Source organism: Bos indicus, chromosome 16 (assembly GCF_029378745.1).
Source record: "Bos indicus isolate NIAB-ARS_2022 breed Sahiwal x Tharparkar chromosome 16, NIAB-ARS_B.indTharparkar_mat_pri_1.0, whole genome shotgun sequence".
Classification (NCBI taxonomy): Eukaryota; Metazoa; Chordata; class Mammalia; order Artiodactyla; family Bovidae; genus Bos; species Bos indicus.
Window position 1 is genome coordinate 52,290,230 of NC_091775.1, and position 21,784 is coordinate 52,312,013.

The 21,784-nt window shown below is 61.9% G+C and overlaps 3 protein-coding genes across 7 annotated transcripts; 1 reads left to right on the forward strand and 2 right to left on the reverse strand.

Annotated features, from left to right (window-relative positions):
- Positions 1–579: 579 nt before the first annotated feature.
- PERM1 (PPARGC1 and ESRR induced regulator, muscle 1) lies at positions 580–6,219 on the forward strand. Of its 2 annotated transcripts, XM_070768435.1 has the most exons (4): positions 580–684; positions 1,623–4,226; positions 4,741–4,866; positions 5,129–6,219. In XM_070768435.1, exons 2-4 carry the CDS (start codon positions 1,763–1,765, stop codon positions 5,242–5,244), a joined length of 2,706 nt encoding a protein of 901 aa, XP_070624536.1. In that variant the 5' UTR covers positions 580–684; positions 1,623–1,762; the 3' UTR covers positions 5,245–6,219. The 2 variants fall into 2 exon arrangements, with proteins under 2 accessions (XP_070624536.1, XP_019831694.2); XM_019976135.2 differs by having other exon boundaries at positions 604–4,226.
- Positions 1,493–15,595, reverse strand: PLEKHN1 (pleckstrin homology domain containing N1). The gene is made up of 17 exons (XM_019976152.2): positions 15,490–15,595; positions 13,824–13,926; positions 13,626–13,725; positions 10,677–10,823; positions 10,508–10,588; positions 10,335–10,407; positions 9,906–10,033; positions 9,705–9,800; positions 9,513–9,593; positions 8,692–8,767; positions 8,424–8,572; positions 8,152–8,301; positions 7,877–8,017; positions 7,576–7,707; positions 7,204–7,413; positions 6,882–6,930; positions 1,493–6,799 (listed from the first exon to the last, which is right to left on the reverse strand). Exons 2-17 carry the CDS (start codon positions 13,904–13,906, stop codon positions 6,684–6,686), a joined length of 1,812 nt encoding a protein of 603 aa, XP_019831711.2. The 5' UTR covers positions 13,907–13,926; positions 15,490–15,595; the 3' UTR covers positions 1,493–6,683.
- Positions 14,735–21,648, reverse strand: KLHL17 (kelch like family member 17). 4 transcript variants are annotated; one of them, XM_019976147.2, is made up of 12 exons: positions 20,269–21,515; positions 19,190–19,449; positions 18,967–19,088; positions 18,587–18,808; positions 17,987–18,103; positions 17,568–17,781; positions 17,147–17,291; positions 16,896–17,063; positions 16,400–16,488; positions 16,243–16,316; positions 15,865–16,046; positions 14,735–15,597 (listed from the first exon to the last, which is right to left on the reverse strand). In XM_019976147.2, the coding sequence occupies exons 1-12, from the start codon at positions 20,379–20,381 to the stop codon at positions 15,369–15,371; spliced, it is 1,935 nt and encodes a 644-aa protein (XP_019831706.2). In that variant the 5' UTR covers positions 20,382–21,515; the 3' UTR covers positions 14,735–15,368. The 4 variants fall into 4 exon arrangements, with proteins under 4 accessions (XP_019831706.2, XP_070624539.1, XP_070624538.1 ...); XM_070768438.1 differs by lacking the exon at positions 15,865–16,046 and having other exon boundaries at positions 20,269–21,648; XM_070768437.1 differs by lacking the exon at positions 15,865–16,046 and having other exon boundaries at positions 16,243–16,488; positions 20,269–21,648.
- Between the last annotated feature and the right edge of the window lie 136 nt (positions 21,649–21,784).

Below are 21,784 nucleotides of genomic sequence, written 5' to 3' on the forward strand. Positions count from 1 at the left end.
TCAGGAGAGATGCTGGCAGGAGTGACTGGCTCTCCCCGACCGCTTGCAACCACTCCCATGTGGGTGTTCTACTGAAAGCCCAACCGGGCAGGTTCACGACATTGCCAGGGGACGGGCCACACCAGAGGGCAAGCCCTGACCCAGGTCAGCGGTGGCCATGTCCAAATGACCTCTAGGAACATTCCAGGACCCTCATTTCGGGGTTCATCACTTTCTCACTCCCTCTGTTCCCCAAAGGCATCAGGGTAAAGCCCTAAGACCCAGAAGCATTTGGATTGGTCTTGGGGGGCTGCCAGCAGGTGAAGAAGCAGGAGGAGCAGGGGTCTGAATTTTCACAGTGGGTGGGGCCACTTTAGGAGGAGAAAGTAGCCTTCAGCCAAGATGAACTGCAGAGTGGCCTTCAGTTTGGGAAAGGGAGGCCCCTGCGGGCAAGACTGTTGGTCAGCATTCTCTGACCAGCATTTGACCTGACCAGGAAGGCATCCCTCACGTAGCTGGAAGCCCCTCAAATGCCATCTATTTGTGGCCTGGACTACGCTGCCTGGCAGGAGACATGTGACCATGAAGCTGTGGTATTTTTGGCAATGGGGGTGGGGCCTGTGTGGTGAGCCCTGCACCATGCCGCTCTGGGACAGGCAGCTCGGACGCCCAGCTCCGCTGCCCCGGCTGGCTGTGGGGTCCCAGGTACAGTACTGTCAGCCCCTCATTTCCACCCTAAGGGGTACCAAAGGGGACAGCCCCTACAGGGGCCTTCCCTAGGACCAGAGAGGAGGACAAGGGGCAACGGGTCAGGAAGCCATGGTGCCTGGTCTCAAGGCACCTCCATCGCAGGACTGTTCTGGCCAATAGCCTCCCACTCCCTGGGTCCAGCGGTACCTGACCAAGGGCCAAAGGGCAACCCCCCATCGGGGGCTGAGAGGTTAGGGGCTCCCAACCAAGAAGGGTTGCCTTGGTTCAGTGAGACGCAGGGAGGAGGGCTTTGTCAGCTGGGCAGGTCTGGGTCAGGGGCACAGACTCTGACGGTGGCCCTAGGGGGCTGGTGGGAACCAGGAGGCTCATTCTGTTCTGGGACCTCCTGCCCAGGCAGGGGCAGAGCCAGGCTCTCCCTGATGAACCCTGAGTGGGGTCTGGCAGCATTGGTGTGACCTTGGTAGGCTCAGAAGAAGCCCGGCAGCCTGTCCCAGCCAAGGCTGGTGGAAGGTCATCCCTAAAGACTGGTCACCTGCTGGACACCACGGCCCTTCCCCCCGTGGCCAGCTGCCACCTGGGGCACATTGGGACACTCCAGAACTATCACTCAGGTGAACTGAACCCTAGTGGGTGGTCCTTGAAATGGGCTTTGCTGTGTCGAGTTGGCCTTTGTACTAGCAGCTCTGCAGGAAAGCTGGAGGCTGCCTCAGCTGAACAGAAAAAACACACCTTGAGGAGGGAAACTTCTCCTGGGGGTGAGGAGCCCTGTGTTTTAGTGAACTTCACTGGCTCGAATGCAGGATTGTAGCAACATGTCCTTTTAATGTTACCATTTGCGCTCAATTGGGAAGCAGGGAAGGCAGGAGTTTTGGATGCTCCAACTCCAGGAAGCAGCACAGCTTCTCTCTGGACTCTGTTCTGCTCTCTTTCAGGACAGAAATGGAGGGCTGGCCTCTGGGCCAGGGAAACCCAAGGGGGCAGGTGGGGTGGTGGCAGTGAGTGCGGGCCGGGGCCCCAGGCCTGGGTCTGTGAAGAACCTGGTCTGTGGCTCACGTGCCTCTGCTGACCCAGAATGGAGAACTTCCAGTACAGCGTCCAGCTGAGCGACCAGGACTGGGCTGAGTTCTCAGCCGCTGCCGAAGAGTGTGGCCTCCTGCAGGCCGGCCTGGCCTCTGGGGATGAACCCTTGTCTAGCGACACTGACCAAAGGGACAGCAGGGGCAGCAGCCCCCCAGGACCCTCACCCTTTCTCGAGGGGCAACTGACTCCTGGAGGAAGTAGCTGGCCCAGCTTTGAGGAGGAGGACAAGGCCGCCACCCGGCAGCTGGTCAGCAGGTCTTGGCATGAACCCATGCTGGCCCCAGAGGCGGGTCAGCAGACGCCCAGCACGTCCGCACAGTCAGAAGCTCGGCTGTCCCTCAGCCCTGGTGCCACCCCTCTCGTCCAGGGCTCATCCCTCCCGGGGCCAGTGTCTTCCAGAGACGAGATGCAGAGGCTTCTGCGGGGGCCAGCCCCCCGGGGCCCTGCCCCTACTCCCACTGGTGAGCCCGCTGGGAGTCCTGAGTCCCCTGGCCACAGTGCTGCCCCCCAGAGGTCCCCTGGCAGCCCTGGAGCCCCGCCAAGAAGCCCTGGCCGAAAGAAGAGGCGCACTGCAGGCACCAAAGCAGGTGGGCGTTCGGGCGGCCCAGGCCCTGCTCCCACCCAGCTGGACTCCCCACTGCTCACAGAGGCCAAACCTGAGGACAGCTTCGGCCCTGCTGGGTCCAGGGGGAAGGGTCTCCCAGCAGGAGCAGCAAAGCAGACAGCAGGAACTGGGCCAGAGTCTGCAGGAGCCCCCGAGCAGGTGGCCGGACAAGGGCCAGGTGTGGATCTGTCTACATCTGTCTCTACTACTGAGCAGGGAACAGATCGACTTGGAATGAGCCCCAGAGCTGACCCGTGCGCTGCGTCCACGTCTGACCCAGGGGCTCCTCTAGACGTCACGATTAAGTCAGATGTGGCTCTATCCACACCTGCCTCTGAACCTCAACCCGATGAGCCTCAGTCTACACCTGCCTTCAAGCCTCAACCTGATGAACCTCAGTCTACACCCGCCTTCAAGCCTCAACCCGATGAATCTCAGTCTACATCCGCCTTCAACGCTCAACCCAATGAGCCTCAGTCCACACCCACCTTCAGTCCTCAACCCGATGAGCCTCAGTCTACACCTGCCTTCAAGCCTCAACCTGATGAACCTCAGTCTACATCCGCCTTCAACGCTCAACCCAATGAGCCTCAGTCCACACCCGCCTTCAGTCCTCAACCCGATGAGCCTCAGTCTACACCTGCCTTCAAGCCTCAACCTGATGAACCTCAGTCTACACCCGCCTTCAACGTTCAACCCAATGAGCCTCAGTCCACACCCGCCTTCAGTCCTCAACCCGATGAGCCTCAGTCTACACCTGCCTTCAAGCCTCAACCTGATGAACCTCAGTCTACACCCGCCTTCAACACTCAACCCAATGAGCCTCAGTCCACACCCACCTTCAAGCCTAGACTAGATGTGGACCAGCTTATGCCAGGCCCAGTGGTCCAGCCAGAGGTGGATTCATCTATGCCTGCCTCAAAGGCTGTACCATGCACAGCCCTGCCTCACCTTGTGCCCGAGGCTGGGTCTGATGTGGGTGTGTCTACACCACCTGCTCCCACACCCCAGGCTGGGCCTGACATGGTGGAAGCAGAGGTTGTTCCTGTGGCCAAGCTGGGTTTGAGCCCTGTTCGGTCTCTAGAGGGGCACCAACAGAACCCCAGAGGGGAGCCCTCAACAGATGCCCCTGGACACCACACTGGGGAGCCCCCTCTAGGCCCCATCCAAGCACCCAAGAAGAAGAAAGTGCGATTCTCTATGGCCATGCCCAGCTCCGAAGAGCCAGGGTCAGGAGAGGTCTCAGGCCCACCCTCTCCGGCCACAGCCCCCAGGATGGCATCTGGGGGCCACAGAGGTTCTGGAGCCTGGGACTCTGTGGCAGTTGGGCCCCGGAGCCCCCAGCCTCGGATTCTGAAGCACCTGCCTCCCCCTGCCCCCTCTGCCTCCATGGGGCCAGGGCGCAGGAGCTGCTTTGCAGTGACCCTCCCGGAAGCCTATGACTTCTTCTTTTGTGACACCATTGAGGAGGAGGACGAAGAGGCTGAGGGGGCAGCAGAGGCTGCCCAGGCTCCAGCCGAAGTCCAGTGGCCGGATGTGTGTGAGTTCTTCTTCCAAGAGAGCCAAATCCAGAGGTCGAGGCACCAGGAGGGCCGCTCCCAGGCCCCACTCCTAAAGGCTGGGTCTGTGCCGGCCCCTCCACCTGGAGACCCCATGCCAATCTCCATCCCTGAGGCCTATGAACACTTCCTTGAGGAGGACAGGTCAGGGGGCACACTGGGGCCAGCCGCCCTTCTCCAGATGCAGGCCACAGAGCCCTCCAGGTCAGTCCTCTGGGGAGTGGGAACTGGCGCCCCACCGGAGTCTAGCCCAGCCACAGTGGAACAGCTCACCCTGGCCATCAGGGAAGCAGGTGTGTGTTGCGGGGGCCTCCTGGTCTGTCTAGGACCTGGGAACACACTGTCCAGGGAGTTCAGCCAAGAGGGCCATCGGGGGAGGGACAGGCCAGGATCCTGGGTTGTGAGCTGGTGGGCGGGCCTCAGGGGTGATCTGCTCAGGAAGGCCCCTCCCCCTGCCTCCTCCCCGACTCCCAGGAGACAGTCCAGGTGGGGCAGCCCCAGCCAGGCAGGGGGTGGCTCCACAGTGGCTGTCACCTTGTGTTCAGCCCCAGACAACTTGGGGCATCCCCAGCTCAGTCTGCACTGCCTGCAGGTAAGGCTCACATTCCCTCTAGAAGATATTTTACAAACCAGGAAACAGTGCCCCGGATGCACTCGCCCAAGTCGGCCTGACTCAACTATGCCACACGCTACCCTGGGTCTTGGGACAGAGGTGTCATAGGAAGGACGTGACTCAGGATAGACGTGACCAGGGCAGGTGTGTCTGAGTCAGGCAGCAGGAGCTCAGGCCATGCTTCTCTTCCCCAGTGGCACCCCGGGGTCCCCTCACCTCGTTCACCTTCAGCCAGAAAGACATGTGCATGGTGTTCGTAGCCTTTGCTACCTGGGCTGTGAGAACGTCAGACCTGCATGCCCCAGATGCCTGGAAGACAGGTTTGTGGGGCCGGGGTGGGGTGGGCTGGTGTTCAGAAGTCCAGTGGAGGGGGAGTGGTGTCCAGTCCCAGCTTCTGGGCTAGCAGGGATGAGAGGCCCATGTGGAGGTGTGGGTTTCTCTGCTGACTGATTTCCTGCGTTGCAGACCCACCCTCTCTCTGCCAGCCTGCCCTTGTCCTTTGAGAGTCAGCCTGTGTGGATGGAAGGTGGTGACAAGGCCAGAACAGAGCTGGCACTCAGGAGGTCTGTGCTTCTCTTGCAGTTCTGCTGGCCAACATTGGCACCATCTCTGCCATCCGATATTTCCGCCGGCAGGTGGAGCGGGGGCGCCACAGCCGCAGTCGCAGCTCCAGCCCCAGCTCCAGCCCCAGCCCCTAGGACCCAGGCTTGGCCCAGGAAGACGCAGGACAAGGAAATGTCCACAGGTGCTCAGGACAAGGCGCTGCCCTCAGGCCTTGCCCTCTGACTCTTTGTGTTCTGCAGTGTCCAAGAAGGAGACTGCGTCCTTGGTCCCGGCTCCCCTGGACTCCACTGAGGGTCTGACCAGTGGCTGAGGCCAAGGCTGTGCTCCACACTTGGGAGCGGGGAGATTCTGGAAGGCTGGGTAGGTAGGGACCGAGCAGGAAGCTGGTTAGTAAGGTGGCCAGGTTAGCAATAAAAAACACAGGTCGTCCAATGAAACTTGAATCTCAGACACTCAGGATGAGACCCACTTACACTAAGGAACTGTTTGTGGTTTATCTGAAACCGGAATTAACTGGAATCCTCATCCTATGTGGTTATGCTTCTGGAGGGAGGGCCACAACAGGACAGTGGAAGTTAGAGGGGTTCAGAGCAGCAGCAAGGCCCCAGCAGGAGATCGGGGCAGGGAGCAAGAGCAAGGAGGCAGAGGGCCTCGAGGCTGGAGGGTGGGCAGTGTCCCAGCCTCTGCCCTGTTTACAAGAGGCTGGACCGGTGGAGGCCTCTGAGGCTTCTCTGACCCCGGAACCCCAAAGGTCTGGTCAAGGCCTCCTTGGTTCCTGCCCGAGACGGTGAGCAGGTACCCAGAGGGGTAGGGGTCCGTAGGCAGGGCCTGGAGCCCGGCCTCTGGGGCGCCCTGGAGGGGCTGCAGAGATGGAAGGCAAGGGTATCGGGTGGAGGAACTGGACACCTGGCTTTGCCCAGGGCTGAGAGGAGCTGGAGATGGGACAGGAAAGTGGGCAGGGCGCAGGCAGTGGTGGAGCAAGGGGTGCTTGGGTGGGTGTCCAGCCCTGGAAGCAGCACATGCAGGGTCCCCAGGACGCAGGGGACTACTGGCTGCTGAGGACAGGACGCATGGACACACAGCACCAATAAAACCTCCTCTTTCCTTCCTGTTTGGTCTCTTGCCAGTTTCTCCCGACCAGTTCATCCTACTCACACACGCCCAGGCCACCCTCTTCCCTCTGCTCATCATGTCTCAGGCCTCGCTGACCTCCGACTCTTGTGCTCTCTGGTTTCACATACTCTGGCCCTCGCTAACCTGACTTACTCAGCCCTCTGATCATTATGCTTGTGCCATCCTCCTTCTCCCAGGTGAAGCCGCTACCCCAAGTCCCCTCCCTCATTCCTTCCTGAGAGGCAGGCTGAGGTGTGGGCCCTTTGGGTGTCCAGTCACCTTGGCCAAGGTGTCCAGGGCCCAGGGTAACTCAGGGTTCTTGAGGCTCCCTCCACCTGCCGGGGTCAGACCCGGTCTCGACACTGCCTGTGGCCCCACAGACAAGCCCCAGGTCCTGTTGCGGCCCCTCCTCCAGGGTCGATGCAGGCAGGTGGTCCCCAGCAGCAGCTGCTAGGGGCCATCAGATCCACTGGATGAGCCCCTGTTCAGGCTCTGGTGCTCCTCGAGGCCCCCGCCGCTGGGAAGGTGACAGAGCTTTGTCCTGGCTGCTGCCATAGCCCGGGCGGGGGACGCCATCTGGTGGGGAGAGCGGACATGCATGTGTCTTCAGGAGGTGACACCCCAAACTCTCCCAGAAAGGGGCAGGGCCCTCACTCACCTGGGGGAGGTGGTGAGGGGTCGGGCGAAGCTTCTTTCTCAGGGGAGACCTGGGGACCCCAACCACAGGTCTGAGAGATGGGCCCCAGGAAAGGGAGCTTGGAGACCAGTCCACGAATCTGCCTGACCCCACCCCTTCCTTTTCCTCTTGGCCCCCTCCCTCCCCACTGCTCCCTTCCTGCCACCAAGCCCAGTCCCTGGTTTCCACTCACCCCCCTCTTCCCCTGTTTCCATCTCTCCTGCTCCCTCAGGGTCCCAGAAGGCCCCACGTGATTTCCTCTCCCCAACAGAACCCCTTGCCCGGGGTGGGGGCTGATACTCACAAGCTGAGGGGAGTCTGGGGGCCGGGGCCCCCAGCCCTTAATGGAGGCACGATGGTGCCGAGAGGCTCGGGCCCGCAGGACTGCCTTCTCAGAGAGTAAGTGGGGGCCGGAGAGTCCACAGCTGGAGTCAGAGACAGGCTCAGACACGGGGATTGAGCAGAACGGGCTGGAGGGCTCAGGTCCAAGCGTGCTCTGCATCGCACTGAGGAACTGTCGGGAGAGCACTGGTGACCGAGGCCCCCTGAGAGGCCCCTGCCCCAGAAACCCCCTCAGTCACCCACAGTGGCCTGAGCAGACCTCAGGCTTCGGGTACCCTCTCAGCCTTAGGCTGTGGGCACACCAGCTCTTTCTGTCACCTAGCAGGGGACTGACCTCATCCAGGTTCTGGACATCTGTGATCTTGCGGTGGGAAGTGGCAGGTGGTGTGTAGGGGTCAGCATAGAGTGGGGAGTGGGGTGTCTCCAGAGAATGGTCTGGAGCCTCAGTGCCGCCGTCTAGGCTCAACTGTAGGCAAGAGACAGGAGACACAGCTTCCTGGGGCTGGAAGCGGCCAAGCCCTTCCCTCTCTGTGCAAGGGGCCTCTGGTGGTTTCAGGACTGAGGAGGCCAGGGAGGTGGAGGGTGGGAGGGAGCGGAGGGTCATGCCTAGAGCCGGGGTCAACGTGCTGGCCCACCTTGGTCAGGTCCAGGTGTAGCAGGGCGGCTGGGCCAGGCCTCTCAGCCCGGGCCTTGTTCCTGGGTGATCGGCTGCTGCCGCCCCGTCTCAGCTTTGCCCTGTGCCCGCCGATGCTGGTGCAGCCAGGGTTGGCTTGCTCCTGTGGGAACCAAAGACCTTCCAGAAGGTTTCCTGGGGCCCTCTCCCCATACAACGGTCTGAAGCTACACAGAGTCCCTTCCCCTGAGGAACCAGGCAAGTATGCCATGGGGTCCACCCCCCTCAGATACTCACCAGTGGGGGCCGGGCCGGGCAGCCTGCAGTGGATGGTGCTGAGGACTCAGGGAGGGAGTGGCTGGTGCAAGTGGAGGCGGGCGCCGGGCACCCTGAGTCCCAGCTGGTCCGTGCATCAGAGGAGAGCGAGCCTCGGCCACTGGCCACAACCTGGGCAGCCGGCAAGGGGTAAAGGTGAGCCAGGTGGCAGGAACCCTCCCCACCTCCCCGTGCCCAGGCCCACCCGTCTGTTTTACCATGGCCCAGCAGCACCTGCCCTGCTGACTCCTTACCTGTGTGGGCGCCCGCAGCCCTGGGAGGCTCTCAGGGCCGAGTGGTGGGGAGGCCCTGTCCTCCTGGCAGACTGTCTGCAGGCAGAGCAGCCAGTGGCTATAGTCCTCGTAGCTGGCACACACCACACGGATGGTGTTGATGAGACGGCCTGGTGCACAGATGCTGTGAGGGGGCCTTGCAGGCAGGGTGCTCCCTGCAAGGCCCCAGCGCAGAGCTAGGTGCCCACCCAGGGCCACAGCCCCTCTCCCAGGCCTGGCTCCCACCCACCTTCAATCAGGAAAGAGCGAATCTGCTTCTCCCTCTCTTCCAGGTTGATGTGGATGGCGCTGAGCGGGAGCTCCCCCTGCAGGGCATCAGGGGGACAGGGCCTGAGTCAGGGAACAATCCCTGACCACCACCTCAGTGAGCCCTCCTGAGTTGGGTGGGCACGTGGATGCCAGGCAGAGGGCAAAGCAGGGCTGAGGCCAACATCTTGAGGGAGGCCAGGCACATCCTGTCCGTTCTAGAGGGGTGTCTTCACCTGGGCTCCAGGTGGGGCTTTCTCCAGCCAATGTCTGACTCAGGACTGGTCAGGGACTGGTCCCCTGGGCCACCCATTAAGATGGGGGTGGGTGGGAAGGGATCACGAGGAAGCCCCCTGCGTTTCTCGATGGCTGAAGGCCATGATCACCCCCAGTGTAGGAGGTACCCTGATGCACAGGATGGACCCTCACGCCCATGCCTACACCCACACACGCACACACACACACATACACACACACACACACACAACCTTCAGGCACCAGGAAGATGCCTGTTCAGAGGTACAGGCACCTTCCAGGAGCACTGTGGGCCCCATGCCACCCCCAGGTGACTGGCCTGCTGGTGGCTGTGGACTTGCTAGCATGATACAGGGTGCTGAGGCAAGGTGCCCACCGTCCTTGCCCATGATAGGCTGAGACCAGACTGACCAGGACAGCAGGCTGGGTGGGTGGGGCCACCTGTCCCAGCAGGCCCCGACATACAGGTTCCTCCTGAGCCGTTGCCCCCTCCCACCCCCATGTGCAGGGCGCCTCCCTAGGGCGGGTCTGCAGTGGGGAGGGACCCACCTTAAAGCAAAGCCCATCTGCTTCCTCGGAGAAGATGGCCAGGGAGGTTGGGTACAGGACAAGGAGGCGGTCCCACTGCTCCTGCAGGGAGGTCACAGGGTGGAGTGGGGTCTCCGCTGGCATGCACCCAGGGCCTGGCCCCACCTGGAGCCCGTACCCCGCTCCCACCTCCTCCCACCTCTGTGCCCCCACCTGTGAGGGCAGATGCTGCAGCTTGACCCTTGAGGCACAGATGGCACTGCCCATCACCTGGCGGCCTGATGCTGTCCGCAGCCGGGTCAGCCTGTGCTGCAGAGTGCAGGGGAGCGCGTCCTCAGTGGGGCCTTGGGAGGAAAGGGTCAGGGGCAGGTGGAGGAGGGGAAGGGAAAGGGGTGCAGGGTTCCCAGCACTGACCTGCAGGGGCTCTGGGGGGCAGCGAGGCACCCCTCCCACGAGGGCTATCTGCTTCTCCAGGTGGTAGAGCCAGCGGCCCAGCTCGGCCTGGCTGGGGCAGAGCACGAGAAGTGGGGCGGGCAGCGGGCCTGCGGGGGAGGGACAGAGTGGGCTAGGCCAGAGGCCCACAGGAGAGGTCCCTCAAGGGTTGGCAGAAGCCACTGATGACCACATGCACAGCTCTGGAGGCCCTCAGTCTGCTGTCCTCCACCCCAGCCTGGCACTGAACGTGTGCCCATCAGAGGAAAAGTCAGGACCCTTCAACGTGCTCAGAGTTCCGCCAGGGTCCCAGGCCGGGTCAACAGCCAGGCTCAGTGAGCAGCCTTAGTGCTGTCGCCTTGTCCTGAGGGCAAGGTCAGCACAGGCAGCCCCACCCGTGCTCCCACACACCTGTGATCTGGAAGGCGTGCTCTCTAGACCCCTCGAGGGGGCAGACACTCAGCTCCATCAGTGGTAACAGCCCCTGCCAGAGCATAGAGGGAGAGAAGGGCTAGGGCCCCTCTGCCTCCCACAGCTCTGCTCTCCCGCTTCCTCAGCACCTCCCTCTGCCCATCTCACCACACCTGGAAAGTGAGTCCTTCAGGACCATGGGCCTGGAAGTAGAGGTGGGAGGGGAACAGCTCCAGGTAGCAGTCACTGACATTCTAGGGGAGAGAGGGGCCAGCGTCTGAGGACTTGGGGGCAGGGTCCAGGGTGGCCCCCCTAAGCATGCCCCCCCAGCCCAGCCCCCACCTGGCTGTGCTGGAAACGCAGCTGGACCTTGGCATAGTGCACAACGCTGCCCAGACTCCTCACTGCTGCCCTTCGCCGCCCCTCCTTGAACACACTCAGGAAAGGCTGCTCCAGGATTTCTTGCTGGCTCTGCAAACCTGGGATGTTCTAGGGTGGGGGAAGAGCTCAGGAGAGGGGGCCTGAATGGTGACCAGCGGCCTTGGCCCCCAGTCTCACCATACATAGGTTAAGAACACACGTACAGCATCACTTATGTACAGAGCCCTGTACACACACAGTCTCTTCACGTGACAACAGTGCAGAACACACACACACACACACACACACACACAGCCTCTGCTGGTCACAGAACTCTGTGGTCTAGTGATGGACCAGCAACCTTTCAACTCATCAGAAATTCAACTCTTAGCTTCACTGTTTCCTAACTGTGTTCCCTTATTTTGGTTACTGTGCTGTTTAAAGTCCCTTCAGTCATGTCTGACTCTTTGTTACCCTATGGATTGTAGCCCTCCAGGCTCCTCTGTCCATGGGATTCTCCCGGCAAGAATACTAGAGTGGGTTGCCATGCCCTCCTCCAGGGGATCTTCCCAACCCAGGGATCCAACCCGCATCTCCTGCAGCTCCTGCATTGCAGGTGAATTCTTTACTGCTGAGCCACCAGGGAAGTCCTATTTTGGTTACTCAACCTTCCAAATCCTGTTGGTCAGAGGGGTTTTCAGGTGTTTGAGTGACAGGATGCTCAAAACCCTCCCACACCTCAGCGTCAGTTGGTACTGGCTTAAAACCTGGCTCTACGGAGAAAGGTTAGGATCCATGGGGTCACAAAGAGTTCGACACAACTGAGTGACTGAACAACAACAAACCGAGAAGGGGGGTGCCGATTTGCAGTATTTTCCAGTTTGCCTGGTGTAAGTATTCTCATCACAGCCTGTTAAGCGCCACACTGCCACATGCCCCCATCTCCCTCTCAGCAGAGGCCAAGGTCCTGGCAATGGCCAAGGGGTCCTCTCCCCTCACTTCAGGCATCTACTTATCTCAGGATCTTTGCTCCTGCTGCCCTCTCTGACTGCAGCACTCAGCCCAGCCCCTTCTCACTTAGTCCAGCACTCGGCTCAGACTCCTTCTCTTGAGCTCCTGTCCGGTGCCCTTCCGACGCTCCAGCCTCACTGGCCCCTGCCCATTGGTCCTCCTTTGCATTTCACCTTGGTGCCAGCCACATCTGATGTGCTGTCTTTTCCTTCTTTATCTTGTCATCTGGCTTTGTCATGGATGCGAATGACATGGGAACAGGGCCCTTGTCTATTGGCCCCTTTGCTGGGCCAGGACCTAGGACAGTACTGGTGCACTGGGTGTAAGCCCTCGGTGTACTAGGGCTTCAGTGCCTGTCTGCTGAAGGGAGGGAGGATCAGTGCCCACCAACAGCTGACTCTCAAACAGAGAATCCTCTATAAGCAGGGCTTTGATGATCAGAATGGGAGCCAGATCAGGACAGGTGCCCAACTAGGGCTGGAGGGGCTGAAGTCTGAGGATCAGGGCACACTGGGGAGCTGGCAGGGGCTGCTGTGCCTTGGCCAAGCTGAGCCACCCCTTGGGCAAGCCCAGGAATGTGAACAGACAGACTCAGAGCTTCCGGGCCTCTCTGCCTCTGGGTGGGGCCTCCTGCACCCACACCCAGTGCGGACGATGCTGGGATGGGACCCATGAAAAATAGGCCACGGAGCAGGAAGGGCCACACAGCTGGCCCGTGGCCTGGGCTCAGGCTTGGGGCCCTTGTGGGGCAGGATCCCACGTCCGGCCAGGGCCCACCCCCTGACAGGGAAAGGGAGTGCTGGCTCCTCCCCTGGCCCCACCCACCGAGGTTCAGCAAGCCGAGTTCCCTCTCCAGCTGCCATGTCCTGGCAAGAGGACCACCGGGACCACATGGTATGCCCTGGACCTGCACGGAGGCAACTGAGGTCTGAGATGTGGCCACATGGAGGGATTCTGGCCAGGGAGGGCCTTGACAGAAGTGCTCTGTCCGCTTCTCTGAGGTAGCTGGTTTCTGAAGGTAGCACAGGGAGCCCAGGGAACCCCAGGGAACCCCAGGGAGCAGGAGAGGGGACAGGCCCGGGCTTCCCAGTCTGACAGGAACACTTGGAAAGGTTGCCTGGGAGCCAACACCAGCAGCTGTGAGGATGGGTGCTGGTCAGTGCTCCCCGCACAATCACAGATGTTGTTCCTGGGGCAAGAGCCTAGAGGCTCATTTCCCTCACACGCCAGGGCCTTTGCACACAGCAGAGCCTCACTCCAACCCTTGGAGGCTGCGCCGGGTTAAAGGGCAGGTGTCTCTCCCCCTTGGTCAGCAGGTATTCAGCTCAAAGGTGGCCCAGCATATGCTTGGGAGCCCTCCTTGCTGTGTGGCGTGGGGGTACAGGATGACATAGTGGTGGACCCCAAAGGGGTGTCTCTTGGAGAAACCAGGGCCAAGGGTAGTGGAGAGACTGGCTCGCTGAGTACAACAAGCACCTTACATTCTTGGAGCAACAGTGGTGGGGGGTGGTTCACAGCCCCATCGCTCGCCTGACACCCATGCCCACACGGCAGCAGAGACACACGTGCTTGTCCAGCTTCAACATGCCCAGGCACACTGTCCTGCACCAGGGCGCGGGGTGGGGGCTGGATACCAGGGCCCTGGGCAGGGCTGGCACGTGGCTGGGCACGGAGGCCCCGCCCTGCCGCCCCACTGACTCAGTGCCGGGTCTCAGTTTCACTCTCCGCTCAGACTTTCGGCCTATGAGCTCCCCAGGGCGGGGCTGCACCTACTTCCTCGCTGTGCTCTGGGCTTGACTCTCTTGAGGCTGACAGGGAAGACCCTGGGCCCAGTACAGATGGGACACACAGGCAGTCACACGCAGACCACCACTACCACACCCCTCCGAGCCAGGGCACGCTACCCAGTCAGTCGCTCACCGTCCCTGGGATGTAGTGGAAGATCTTGTCAGCAGTGGTGTCCCGGTCCGCACCAGCCTCAGTGCCAAACAGGCCAGCCAGCTTCCGTGCGCCGTCCTCTCTGGGGACAAGGGAGGGGGGGCTCACAGCCTGGCCCCTGAGGCAGATCGAGGGAGACCCTGTGACCAAGCGGCCATGGCCATACCCCGCCCCCCTCACCTATTTCCCTTCAGCGAGGGCTTTCTGGAAAAGGAGGCCCGGAGCCTCCTAGGGGCCTGAGGGACGCAGTGGCTGTTCCCCATGGGTGGCAGTGGCAGCTGACCTGAGTAGAGCAGGTCGACAGGTCTGGGTCCTTCTCTCCCCAGCCTCCTGCCCCACCTCCTGGGGCGGGGCTCTGGGCCAGCCAGCCCTGCACCTAAGGGCTGGGGAGGCGGAGTCTTTCTGGGAGGGAACTGGCCCCTACCAGAGGCTGAGCTGAGCCTTTCAGCTCCCTTCCCAGGGTCCTCCACACATCAGCCAGCCTGGGGGTAGGGGAAGGGGAGGAGAGATTCCCCAGCTCACAGCCCAGTCAAGAGCCCCCATTCTGTACAGGGGCTCAAAGGCCATTGCATCAGACTGGAGGTTGCCTAGGGTAGGAGGGCCAGAATGGAGCTCCCTGAGCCCAGCGACCCCTCTCCAGACATGTGAGCGCACATCCTGTTTCCACGTAAATGCCAGCCTCTGAATCACCAGTGACTGTACGGGACGTGTGCTCACTCTCAGCTGTTGAAGCGGAGTCTGCAACTGGGGAAGGAAGAACTAGGACCCTCCTGCAGCCTCCTTTCTGCCTCCGTCCAACACTCACCCCAGGTCAAGATAAATGGTCCTGAGGCTTAACCAGAATCCAGATTCCAAGACAGAGGGTATAACCCTCCCAGGTGTACCTGGGACTGGTGAGGTCAGGGGGCATGCCATGCAGAGCCTGGGTAAGACATGGGCCAGCACAGCCCTGCCCCTGGACGTGATGGCGCTGTCTCAAAGCCCCCAGATGCCAACACGGAGCCTCGGCTCAGGCACACGGCCACCCCAGGCCCCTCCAGTCACCCCAGACAGGACCCTGAGAGGCAGAGATGGACATTCAACCACAGGCCTGCAGAGCCCAAGAAACATGTTTATTGTTCAAGTGGCTCATATTGCTGTGTGAGGTTGGCAGCAGACGGTGCCCAGCTCAGTGCAGGATCCAGAAATGACACCACAGCCATGGGAAGGAAGCCCAATTTGTGCCCTCCCTGGGAGAGTGCCTGGCTGGGTGAGTCAAGGGTGGTGTGCAAAGCACAGGCTGGGGGGTCTGCACCTGACTCAGAAAGCCGCCCCCCCATAACTGCTCTGCATCACCCCTGGGTCCCTCCAGGTCTGCAGAGTCCAAGTTGGCTCCTCACCCACGGGGAATGCCAGTGTCCACCCCATTGCTCCCCAGGGCCCTCACCCAGGAGAGCAGCTTGGCCCCAGAGATAGGACACTTCAAGAGTAAACGAAGAAATGGGTAGGTGCAGCCTGCTCAACATCAATCAATAAATTAATGAGTGAATAAATAAACGGCACACACAAACACTGAGAAAGAAACACAGTAACGCCCGGGCTAGACGCACGGTGGACGGACGGCGCTGGATGTCCCTGGTGGGGGCCAAGCCCCGCCCCACGAGCAGGGGAGGGAGGTGCTGGGCCCTGGGGGCTTAAGGCACGAGGGAAGCCGCCGGCCGGCCTCTGTGCAGCCGTGCCACTAGGTCAGAGGCTGGTGGACGACACGGACAGCGTGGGCGAAGAGGGCGGAGGGAAGTTGAGCAGCTCCAGCACCGCCACGCCCACGCTGCTACGCCGCGTGAACATGCAGGACGCGGCCACCCACTTGTTGGTCCTCGGGTTGTACTTCTCGATGGAGTTGAGGCTGGAACTGCCGTCGTTGCCCCCTACGGCGTACAGCCATCCATCCATGGCCACCAGGTCGTGTGTGCTCCTGGGGGCAGGGTGGAAGGGGAGGAGCAGGGGGTGAGGCCTGGGGTGAGGAGGGGGCAGGGCCAGGGTCTGGAGCTGTGGCCACTGGAAAAGCCTGGGGGCACTGCCTAGGGAGGTGTCTTTGGGGCGGGGCCTTGGCTATGGGGGGGCGGGGGCCCTGAAAGGGGAGACTCAGGAGGGAGGTGGGGGACAAGCTGTGCAGGGGTAAGGCCCTGTTAGTTGGAGGAACAGAGGGCAATGGTGGTGACAGTTCTGGGGGCCTGTGCACCTTCTGATGTTCATAGGCGCCACACTCTCCCAGGCGCCTGCCTTGGGGCTGTATCTCTCCACAGAGTTGAGGCAGCTGGTTCCATCATTGCCACCAGCCACGTAGAGGGCCCCCTCCAGCACTGCCACGCCTGCCGAGCTGCGCCGGCTCAGCATGGAGGCCACGGGCGTCCAGGAGTTCACCTGAGGTGGAGGGATGGGCTGGGGGCCGACCCAACACCAGCCTCCCTCCCTACACGTGCAGACCTCTACTCCAGGGTGGGGAGTCTGTGAGACAATGTGGACATAGAGGGATGACCCTCTGGGGGATAGGGGTGGCCAGAGTGTTGACCTCAAGCACCTCTGGGGAACAGGGATATGTGACTGGGGAATTTCACACCTGGGGCTCATACTTCTCCACAGTGGCCAGGTGTGATGAGCTGTCATAGCCACCCACGGCATACAGGTTTCCATCTGCAGGGAGTGAACACACTCATGGCGCCCCCGTTGTGTGTGAGAGCCCCTGGGGCTGGGTGCTACACAGTGCAGGCGCCCACCGAGCATGGCCACGCGCACGTATCGCCTCCGTGTGCTCATGGCGGCGATGGATGTCCACGTTCCCGTCAGGGGGTCATAGCGCTCAGCACTGTAGACACCAGGACTGCGGCTGACCTTGAGCAGTGGAGGAAAGGCAGTCCCGGCCCCAGGACCTGCCCTCCCCTGAAGCATGACTAAAATTCCATGCTAGGCAGTCACGGAGGCTGACCCCAGAATCCCACTGGAGCTGGAAGCAGGGCCATGCTGGGTGGACATGGGCCACGGGCTGCCTGGACAATGCTGGGCAAGTGTCCACCTGGGTCCAGCCCCTGCCCTGGGGGAAGGACCCCAGAGAGGAAAGAACATGCCACTGGGCTGGCCAAGGTATTGGGGACCCTGGTGACCTCAGGCAGGGTGCCCCTTGGCTCCCCGCAGGCAGGACCCCTGCAGTCCTGGTGCAGCCACACCTGCTGAGCCAACTCCGAAAGGCCACCCGGCCCTGACCCCGGCCACTACCTGTTGAGGCAAGAGGCCCCATCGTAGCCACCAGCTGCATACAGGAGCCCATGCAGGGCAGCCACACCCAGGCAGCTGCGCCTCGTGCCCATGGACACCTCCGGCTGCCAGGTGTTGGTCACAGGGTCGTAGGACTCTACGGTGGCCAGATCTGAAGTCCCGTCGTAACTAGGGGAGGGTCCACTGCTGGTCAGGGCTGGCCCAGTGGGCACACGCCAAGCCCCTGACCTGAGACCAGCCTCCAGTCTTACCCGCCCACAGCATATAGCCGGTTCCCCACTGCCGCCACGCCCACCCGGGCTCGGCGTGTGGACATGGAGGCCACCACGTGCCAGCGGTCAGTGCGCGTGTCATATGCTTCACAGTCCCCGTGGATGGCGAACAGGCTCCCGCCACCTAGGGATGGGGAGGTGACGGGGCAGGACGAGGGCCCAGGGAGGTAGTTGGCTAGGAGGCTCTATCACATCTCGAGATTGAGGGCCTGGAGGCTCCCAGGGCGAGTGGGGCGGGGACTGGTGAGTGGGTCACACCGTGGGGGACGGAAGAGCAGATGTGGGGTGAGTGCAGGATGGAACTAGCACAGGGTTGGGGAGTAGGGCTTGTGCTGGGCTCATGGGTAGGGACACGGGGCAGGGCTTGGGGGACAGGATGGGACAGGACAGGTGGGCATACCCACAGCAAAGAGCACAGGACCAGCGCCTTCGCAGCGCCGGGGCCGGGTGCGGCTTGTGCCCAGGACGCCCCTCTGCTCGGGCAGCAGGTGGAACTTGAGGGCCTCGATGAGTAGGTCCTTGCAGTCTGGGTGGTGCCGCACCAGGCTCTCAGCGTCCACATGGCCCAGCAGGAAGTCCCGGCTCAGCAGGGGCAGGCGGACACACTTCATCAGCTGGGATGTGGATGCTATAGTCAGGTAGCAGGCCCTGCCCTGAGACCCTCTCAGGTACCCTGGAACCTTCTTGAGACACATGCCTGCATCACCCCTGTGGGGTTTGTGGGCACATAAGAGCCCAGCCACAGCTGGGTCCTCAGCCATTGCGTCCCCTCCTGAGCACTGTGGGCCCCGCCCCCCTGCCCGCCGGGCCTGGCCTCACCCGAGGAACGTGCTGCCTCCGGGCATCCACATCATGCTTGACCCAGCTCAGGACGGCACGGTAGACGTCCTCCTCTGAAGGCACGTTCAGGCTGTCGCTAGAGACCAGTTCCAGCACCTGGGGGTGGGGACCCTCAGACCTGAGATTTGGGGAGGATCTTGGGGCCCACGGAGCCCTGAAAGTGCCTGGGAGGGAGAGTCCAAGGGGCCCAGTGTTCCTATGAGGATGGACCAAGCAGGGTCAGGAGCCACAGGTCCAGTTCCTGAGGGCCAATTCCAGGGTCGTCCTGGGGATGTGGAACCAGTGACTACGGGGGGAGTAGGTGATCAAGTAGGGAGAATGTGATCAAGACAGGAGAGCATCAGGAATCAATGGTAAGTGCTTGGGTGGAGTTAGAAAATGGGGGTGGTTGTGCCCAAGGGACAGTGTTTGGGTTGGAATGTGGGTCAGACACTGGGGATAAAGGTTGAGAGACAAAGGACCAGGTCTTTAGGGTGCAGATGATGGAGCCAGGGACCAAGGCTGGCTCTGGGGTCCAGGAACTAGGTCAGGGTCAGGATCCGGGTCAAGGTCCAGGCTGTTCCCCAGCTACCACGTTACCTGCTTCAGCGGCAACAGCATGAACTCCTCGGTCTTGGCCACGTCCACGAAGTGCTGCAGCACGTACCTGTGTGCCGCCTTGAGCAGATCACCGCAGGAGTGCGTGTCGGCAAAGCCCCGGATGCCCAGGCAGTTGGAAGGGTCCAGCTGGCTCAGCAGGAACTTGCAGCAGGCGTCTCGGACGCCATTCAGCTGCAGGAGGCTGGCGGCTGGGAGCAGAGTCTGTGAGGCAAGGTGGGAGAGAGGGCCGGGGAGCAGGGGCAGAGAAACAGATGTGAGGACTGAAGGAGTGGCCACACTACAGAAGATGCTAGGGGCATGGGGTAAGCGGAGGCACTGGCACCGTGGCAGCACGGGTCGTGAGGCTGAGGCCGCCACACCTGCACGTTGCCTTCTCCCACCACAATTTCCGCTGTGTATGCAAACTGCACCAGCTGGTCCAGGGCCTGAGGGTCGATGTCGTGCAGTGTCACGTGTGTCTGACGGCTCTCACTCATCTCGTCTGGGGGTGGGGGGGCGGTATGGGACAGCAAGTCAGGCTGGGGCCCACGCCAGGAGAGCTGCAGAGCCCCCCAGCACCCGGACCAGATGGGCTGTACTTGCTTGTGAACATGGCGTGGAAGTAGGGGCTGCAGGAGGCTAGCACCACCTTGTGTGCCCGGATCTCCTTGGCAGCTACGTGTAGGACGATGTCACACAGGAGGCCGCGCTGTCGCATGCGGCTCATGGCCACGAAGGCGTCGTGGTAGTGCCGCTTGGAGTTGTGGGACACAGCGTGGCCCTCGCGGCTCAGCAGCTGCATTGTGCCTTCCATGGGGGCTGTGGGCCGGGCCTGCCGGGGCCGGGCACGCTCTGCCTCAGGGCTGCACATGGGCAGTGACCCGTCAGGGTGTACTCTGCACAGAACTGCTCACCCACCCTAGAGACTTTGGTCAGGGCCTGGGCACCCAGGAAGCCACCTTCCCCCAAAGAAGCCCGAACCAAGTTTCCATGAAGGACCCATGCCCCTAGGGACCCCATGTGCTCTCCAGGCGCCACCCACTCTGCTGCCTCGCGGCCAGGAAGCCTCCTCGGAGTCCAGCCAGACTCTGCTCCAACCTGCTTCCCGCTCTAGGTCGGCTCCCATGCCAGACCCCGGTCGTTGAACCTGTACGGCTTCCTCTGCCACGATCCCTGCTCAGGCACATACTTCCCTCCCCCCAGGAGCACCCCCAGCTCCCTAGGCCCTCCTTGGGACTAGGCTTTCTGTCCATTGTTGGCCACCCTTCCCGCGCCCCCGTCGGAGTCCGGTGTCCTCCGCACAGGCTGCGGGAAGTGCACGAAGTGAACTGATGCGTACTGGCCGATGATCCTGAAGCGGACCCCTACATCGACAGGCAATGTAACCTCTTTTGACCCTTAATCCCTCATCCTGCAGACAGGCCGCGCGAGTCTTTGAGCGGCACAGCCGGAATTCAAGGGCGGCGGGTGGGGTCAGACCTCCGGGAGCAGCCACCTCGGGATGCCCTACCCCGCGCCGGCTGTGTGCGCGGATAACGCAGAGGGTCTGGACCCTCCGCGGTCCGACGAACCGGCAGGGCGCCAGGCCGCCCCCTCCCGGCAGCCTGCCAGGGTTGGCGCGCCCCTCCTTCCCTCCTACTCGGCCCTAGCCAGTCACTAACCCTAACCCCTGGCCCACTCACGCTGGAGGCTGCGGCGGCGGCGGCGGCGGCGGCGGAGCCTCCGGCGCGGGCCCGGGGCTGCCGTGCTCCGGACTTTGCGTCCTGCCGGCAGGGCGCTCGCTGCGCGGCTGCATGGGTTCGGCCGCTGGCCCGCCGCCGATCCGCGGAGGACGCACAGACCAGCCGATGCCGGGCGGCTGAAGGGCTGCTCCGCGGTGGCGACCGGCTTGGCGTCCCTCAATCCCGCTGCTTGCCCGCAGCCGCTGTTTCTCGGCGCCGCCCGCCCGGCCTCCCGCGCTCTCCCGCGGTTTCGGGGACGCTGCCTAGCGGGCGAATCCTCTCAATGTTTTGGGGCTCCGTCCGCCTCCACCTCCAGGAAGCCCCCCAGGCCGCGCCCGTCGCCTATATCTGAGAACCCTCCAAGATCTGCCCGCGTCACCTCCTTCAAGCCTTCCCGGCCCCGGAATCTTCTGGGGGCCGAACGGCGCAACGTGATTGCCCAGGCTGCATCTGCTTGCTTCTCTCCAACGCCACGCAGGCCCCTTTGCCTGTCTGGCCTCGACTGGACGCTGGCTGCGGAGTGGGAGAGCGGGTGGGGCGCACGTCCTTAGGGCTGTGAGGTCCTCTGTCTTGGGATCTGGCTGTCCAGGCCCGCGGACCTCTGCCATTAGACGGGTGGAGGGAGGGGTGGACATAGGTTGAGTTCTCCATCGCCTTCCTTCCCTAAGGCAACCTTCCAGCCTCACGGTCTTTGCACCGGCAGGCTGTTTCACGGACCAGGCAGAGGAAAAGTGGCTATCCCTGTCCGGGCGGGCCTGGAGACTTAGGCAGATGTGTTAGTAACTGGAGTCCCAGGAGCGGACTCGCTGGACTGAAGTATCAGGCATCCTCTTTGAGGGAGATTTGGCCAAACTGGCTTCAATAACAATGCTTGAATCTTTCCGCTGTCTGCCTGCTCCCCGCTTCAGTCCCGCCCAGCGCAGGTGCTACGGGACTATCCAATGAAGTGGTGGTTCTCATCCTTCTGATCCTCATAAGTGTTGTTTATCTTTTCGCATCTCCATTTCTGTTTTCGTTTGTTTTCCGATCTGCGGAAAACTAGATTGTTGGCTTTTTATTATTGATTTGGAAAAGCTCTTTGTATAAGAGTCTTCTCTGATGCATGGTTCCCCTCACCCTCATGCATTTTTTTTCCCGCGGTCGATGTATTGACATCCTCACTGGCATGTGTTGACAGAGCTCTGGGAGGCTGTGGGCAGGGCTGGGCGAGGGCGACCCGGGCCCCAATCCCACCTTCCGCCAGGTCGATGTCGTTATTAGTGCCTTTTTTGGAGAAAAAGATTTGTAAGCGGACAGCGGGATTCCGCCCTACGCAGTCCTGCCGGGTCCTGGAGCTCTGCAGTCCGTCCCTCAACAGAAGCGTGAGGGAGCCGTGACAGAACCAGGCCTGCGCCGGAAGCTCGAGTCCCGCTTGCCACCCTGGGAGTAGGGGCGCCGCCCGTCTAAAAATGAGATGTGAACGCGCCCTCCCGCCTAG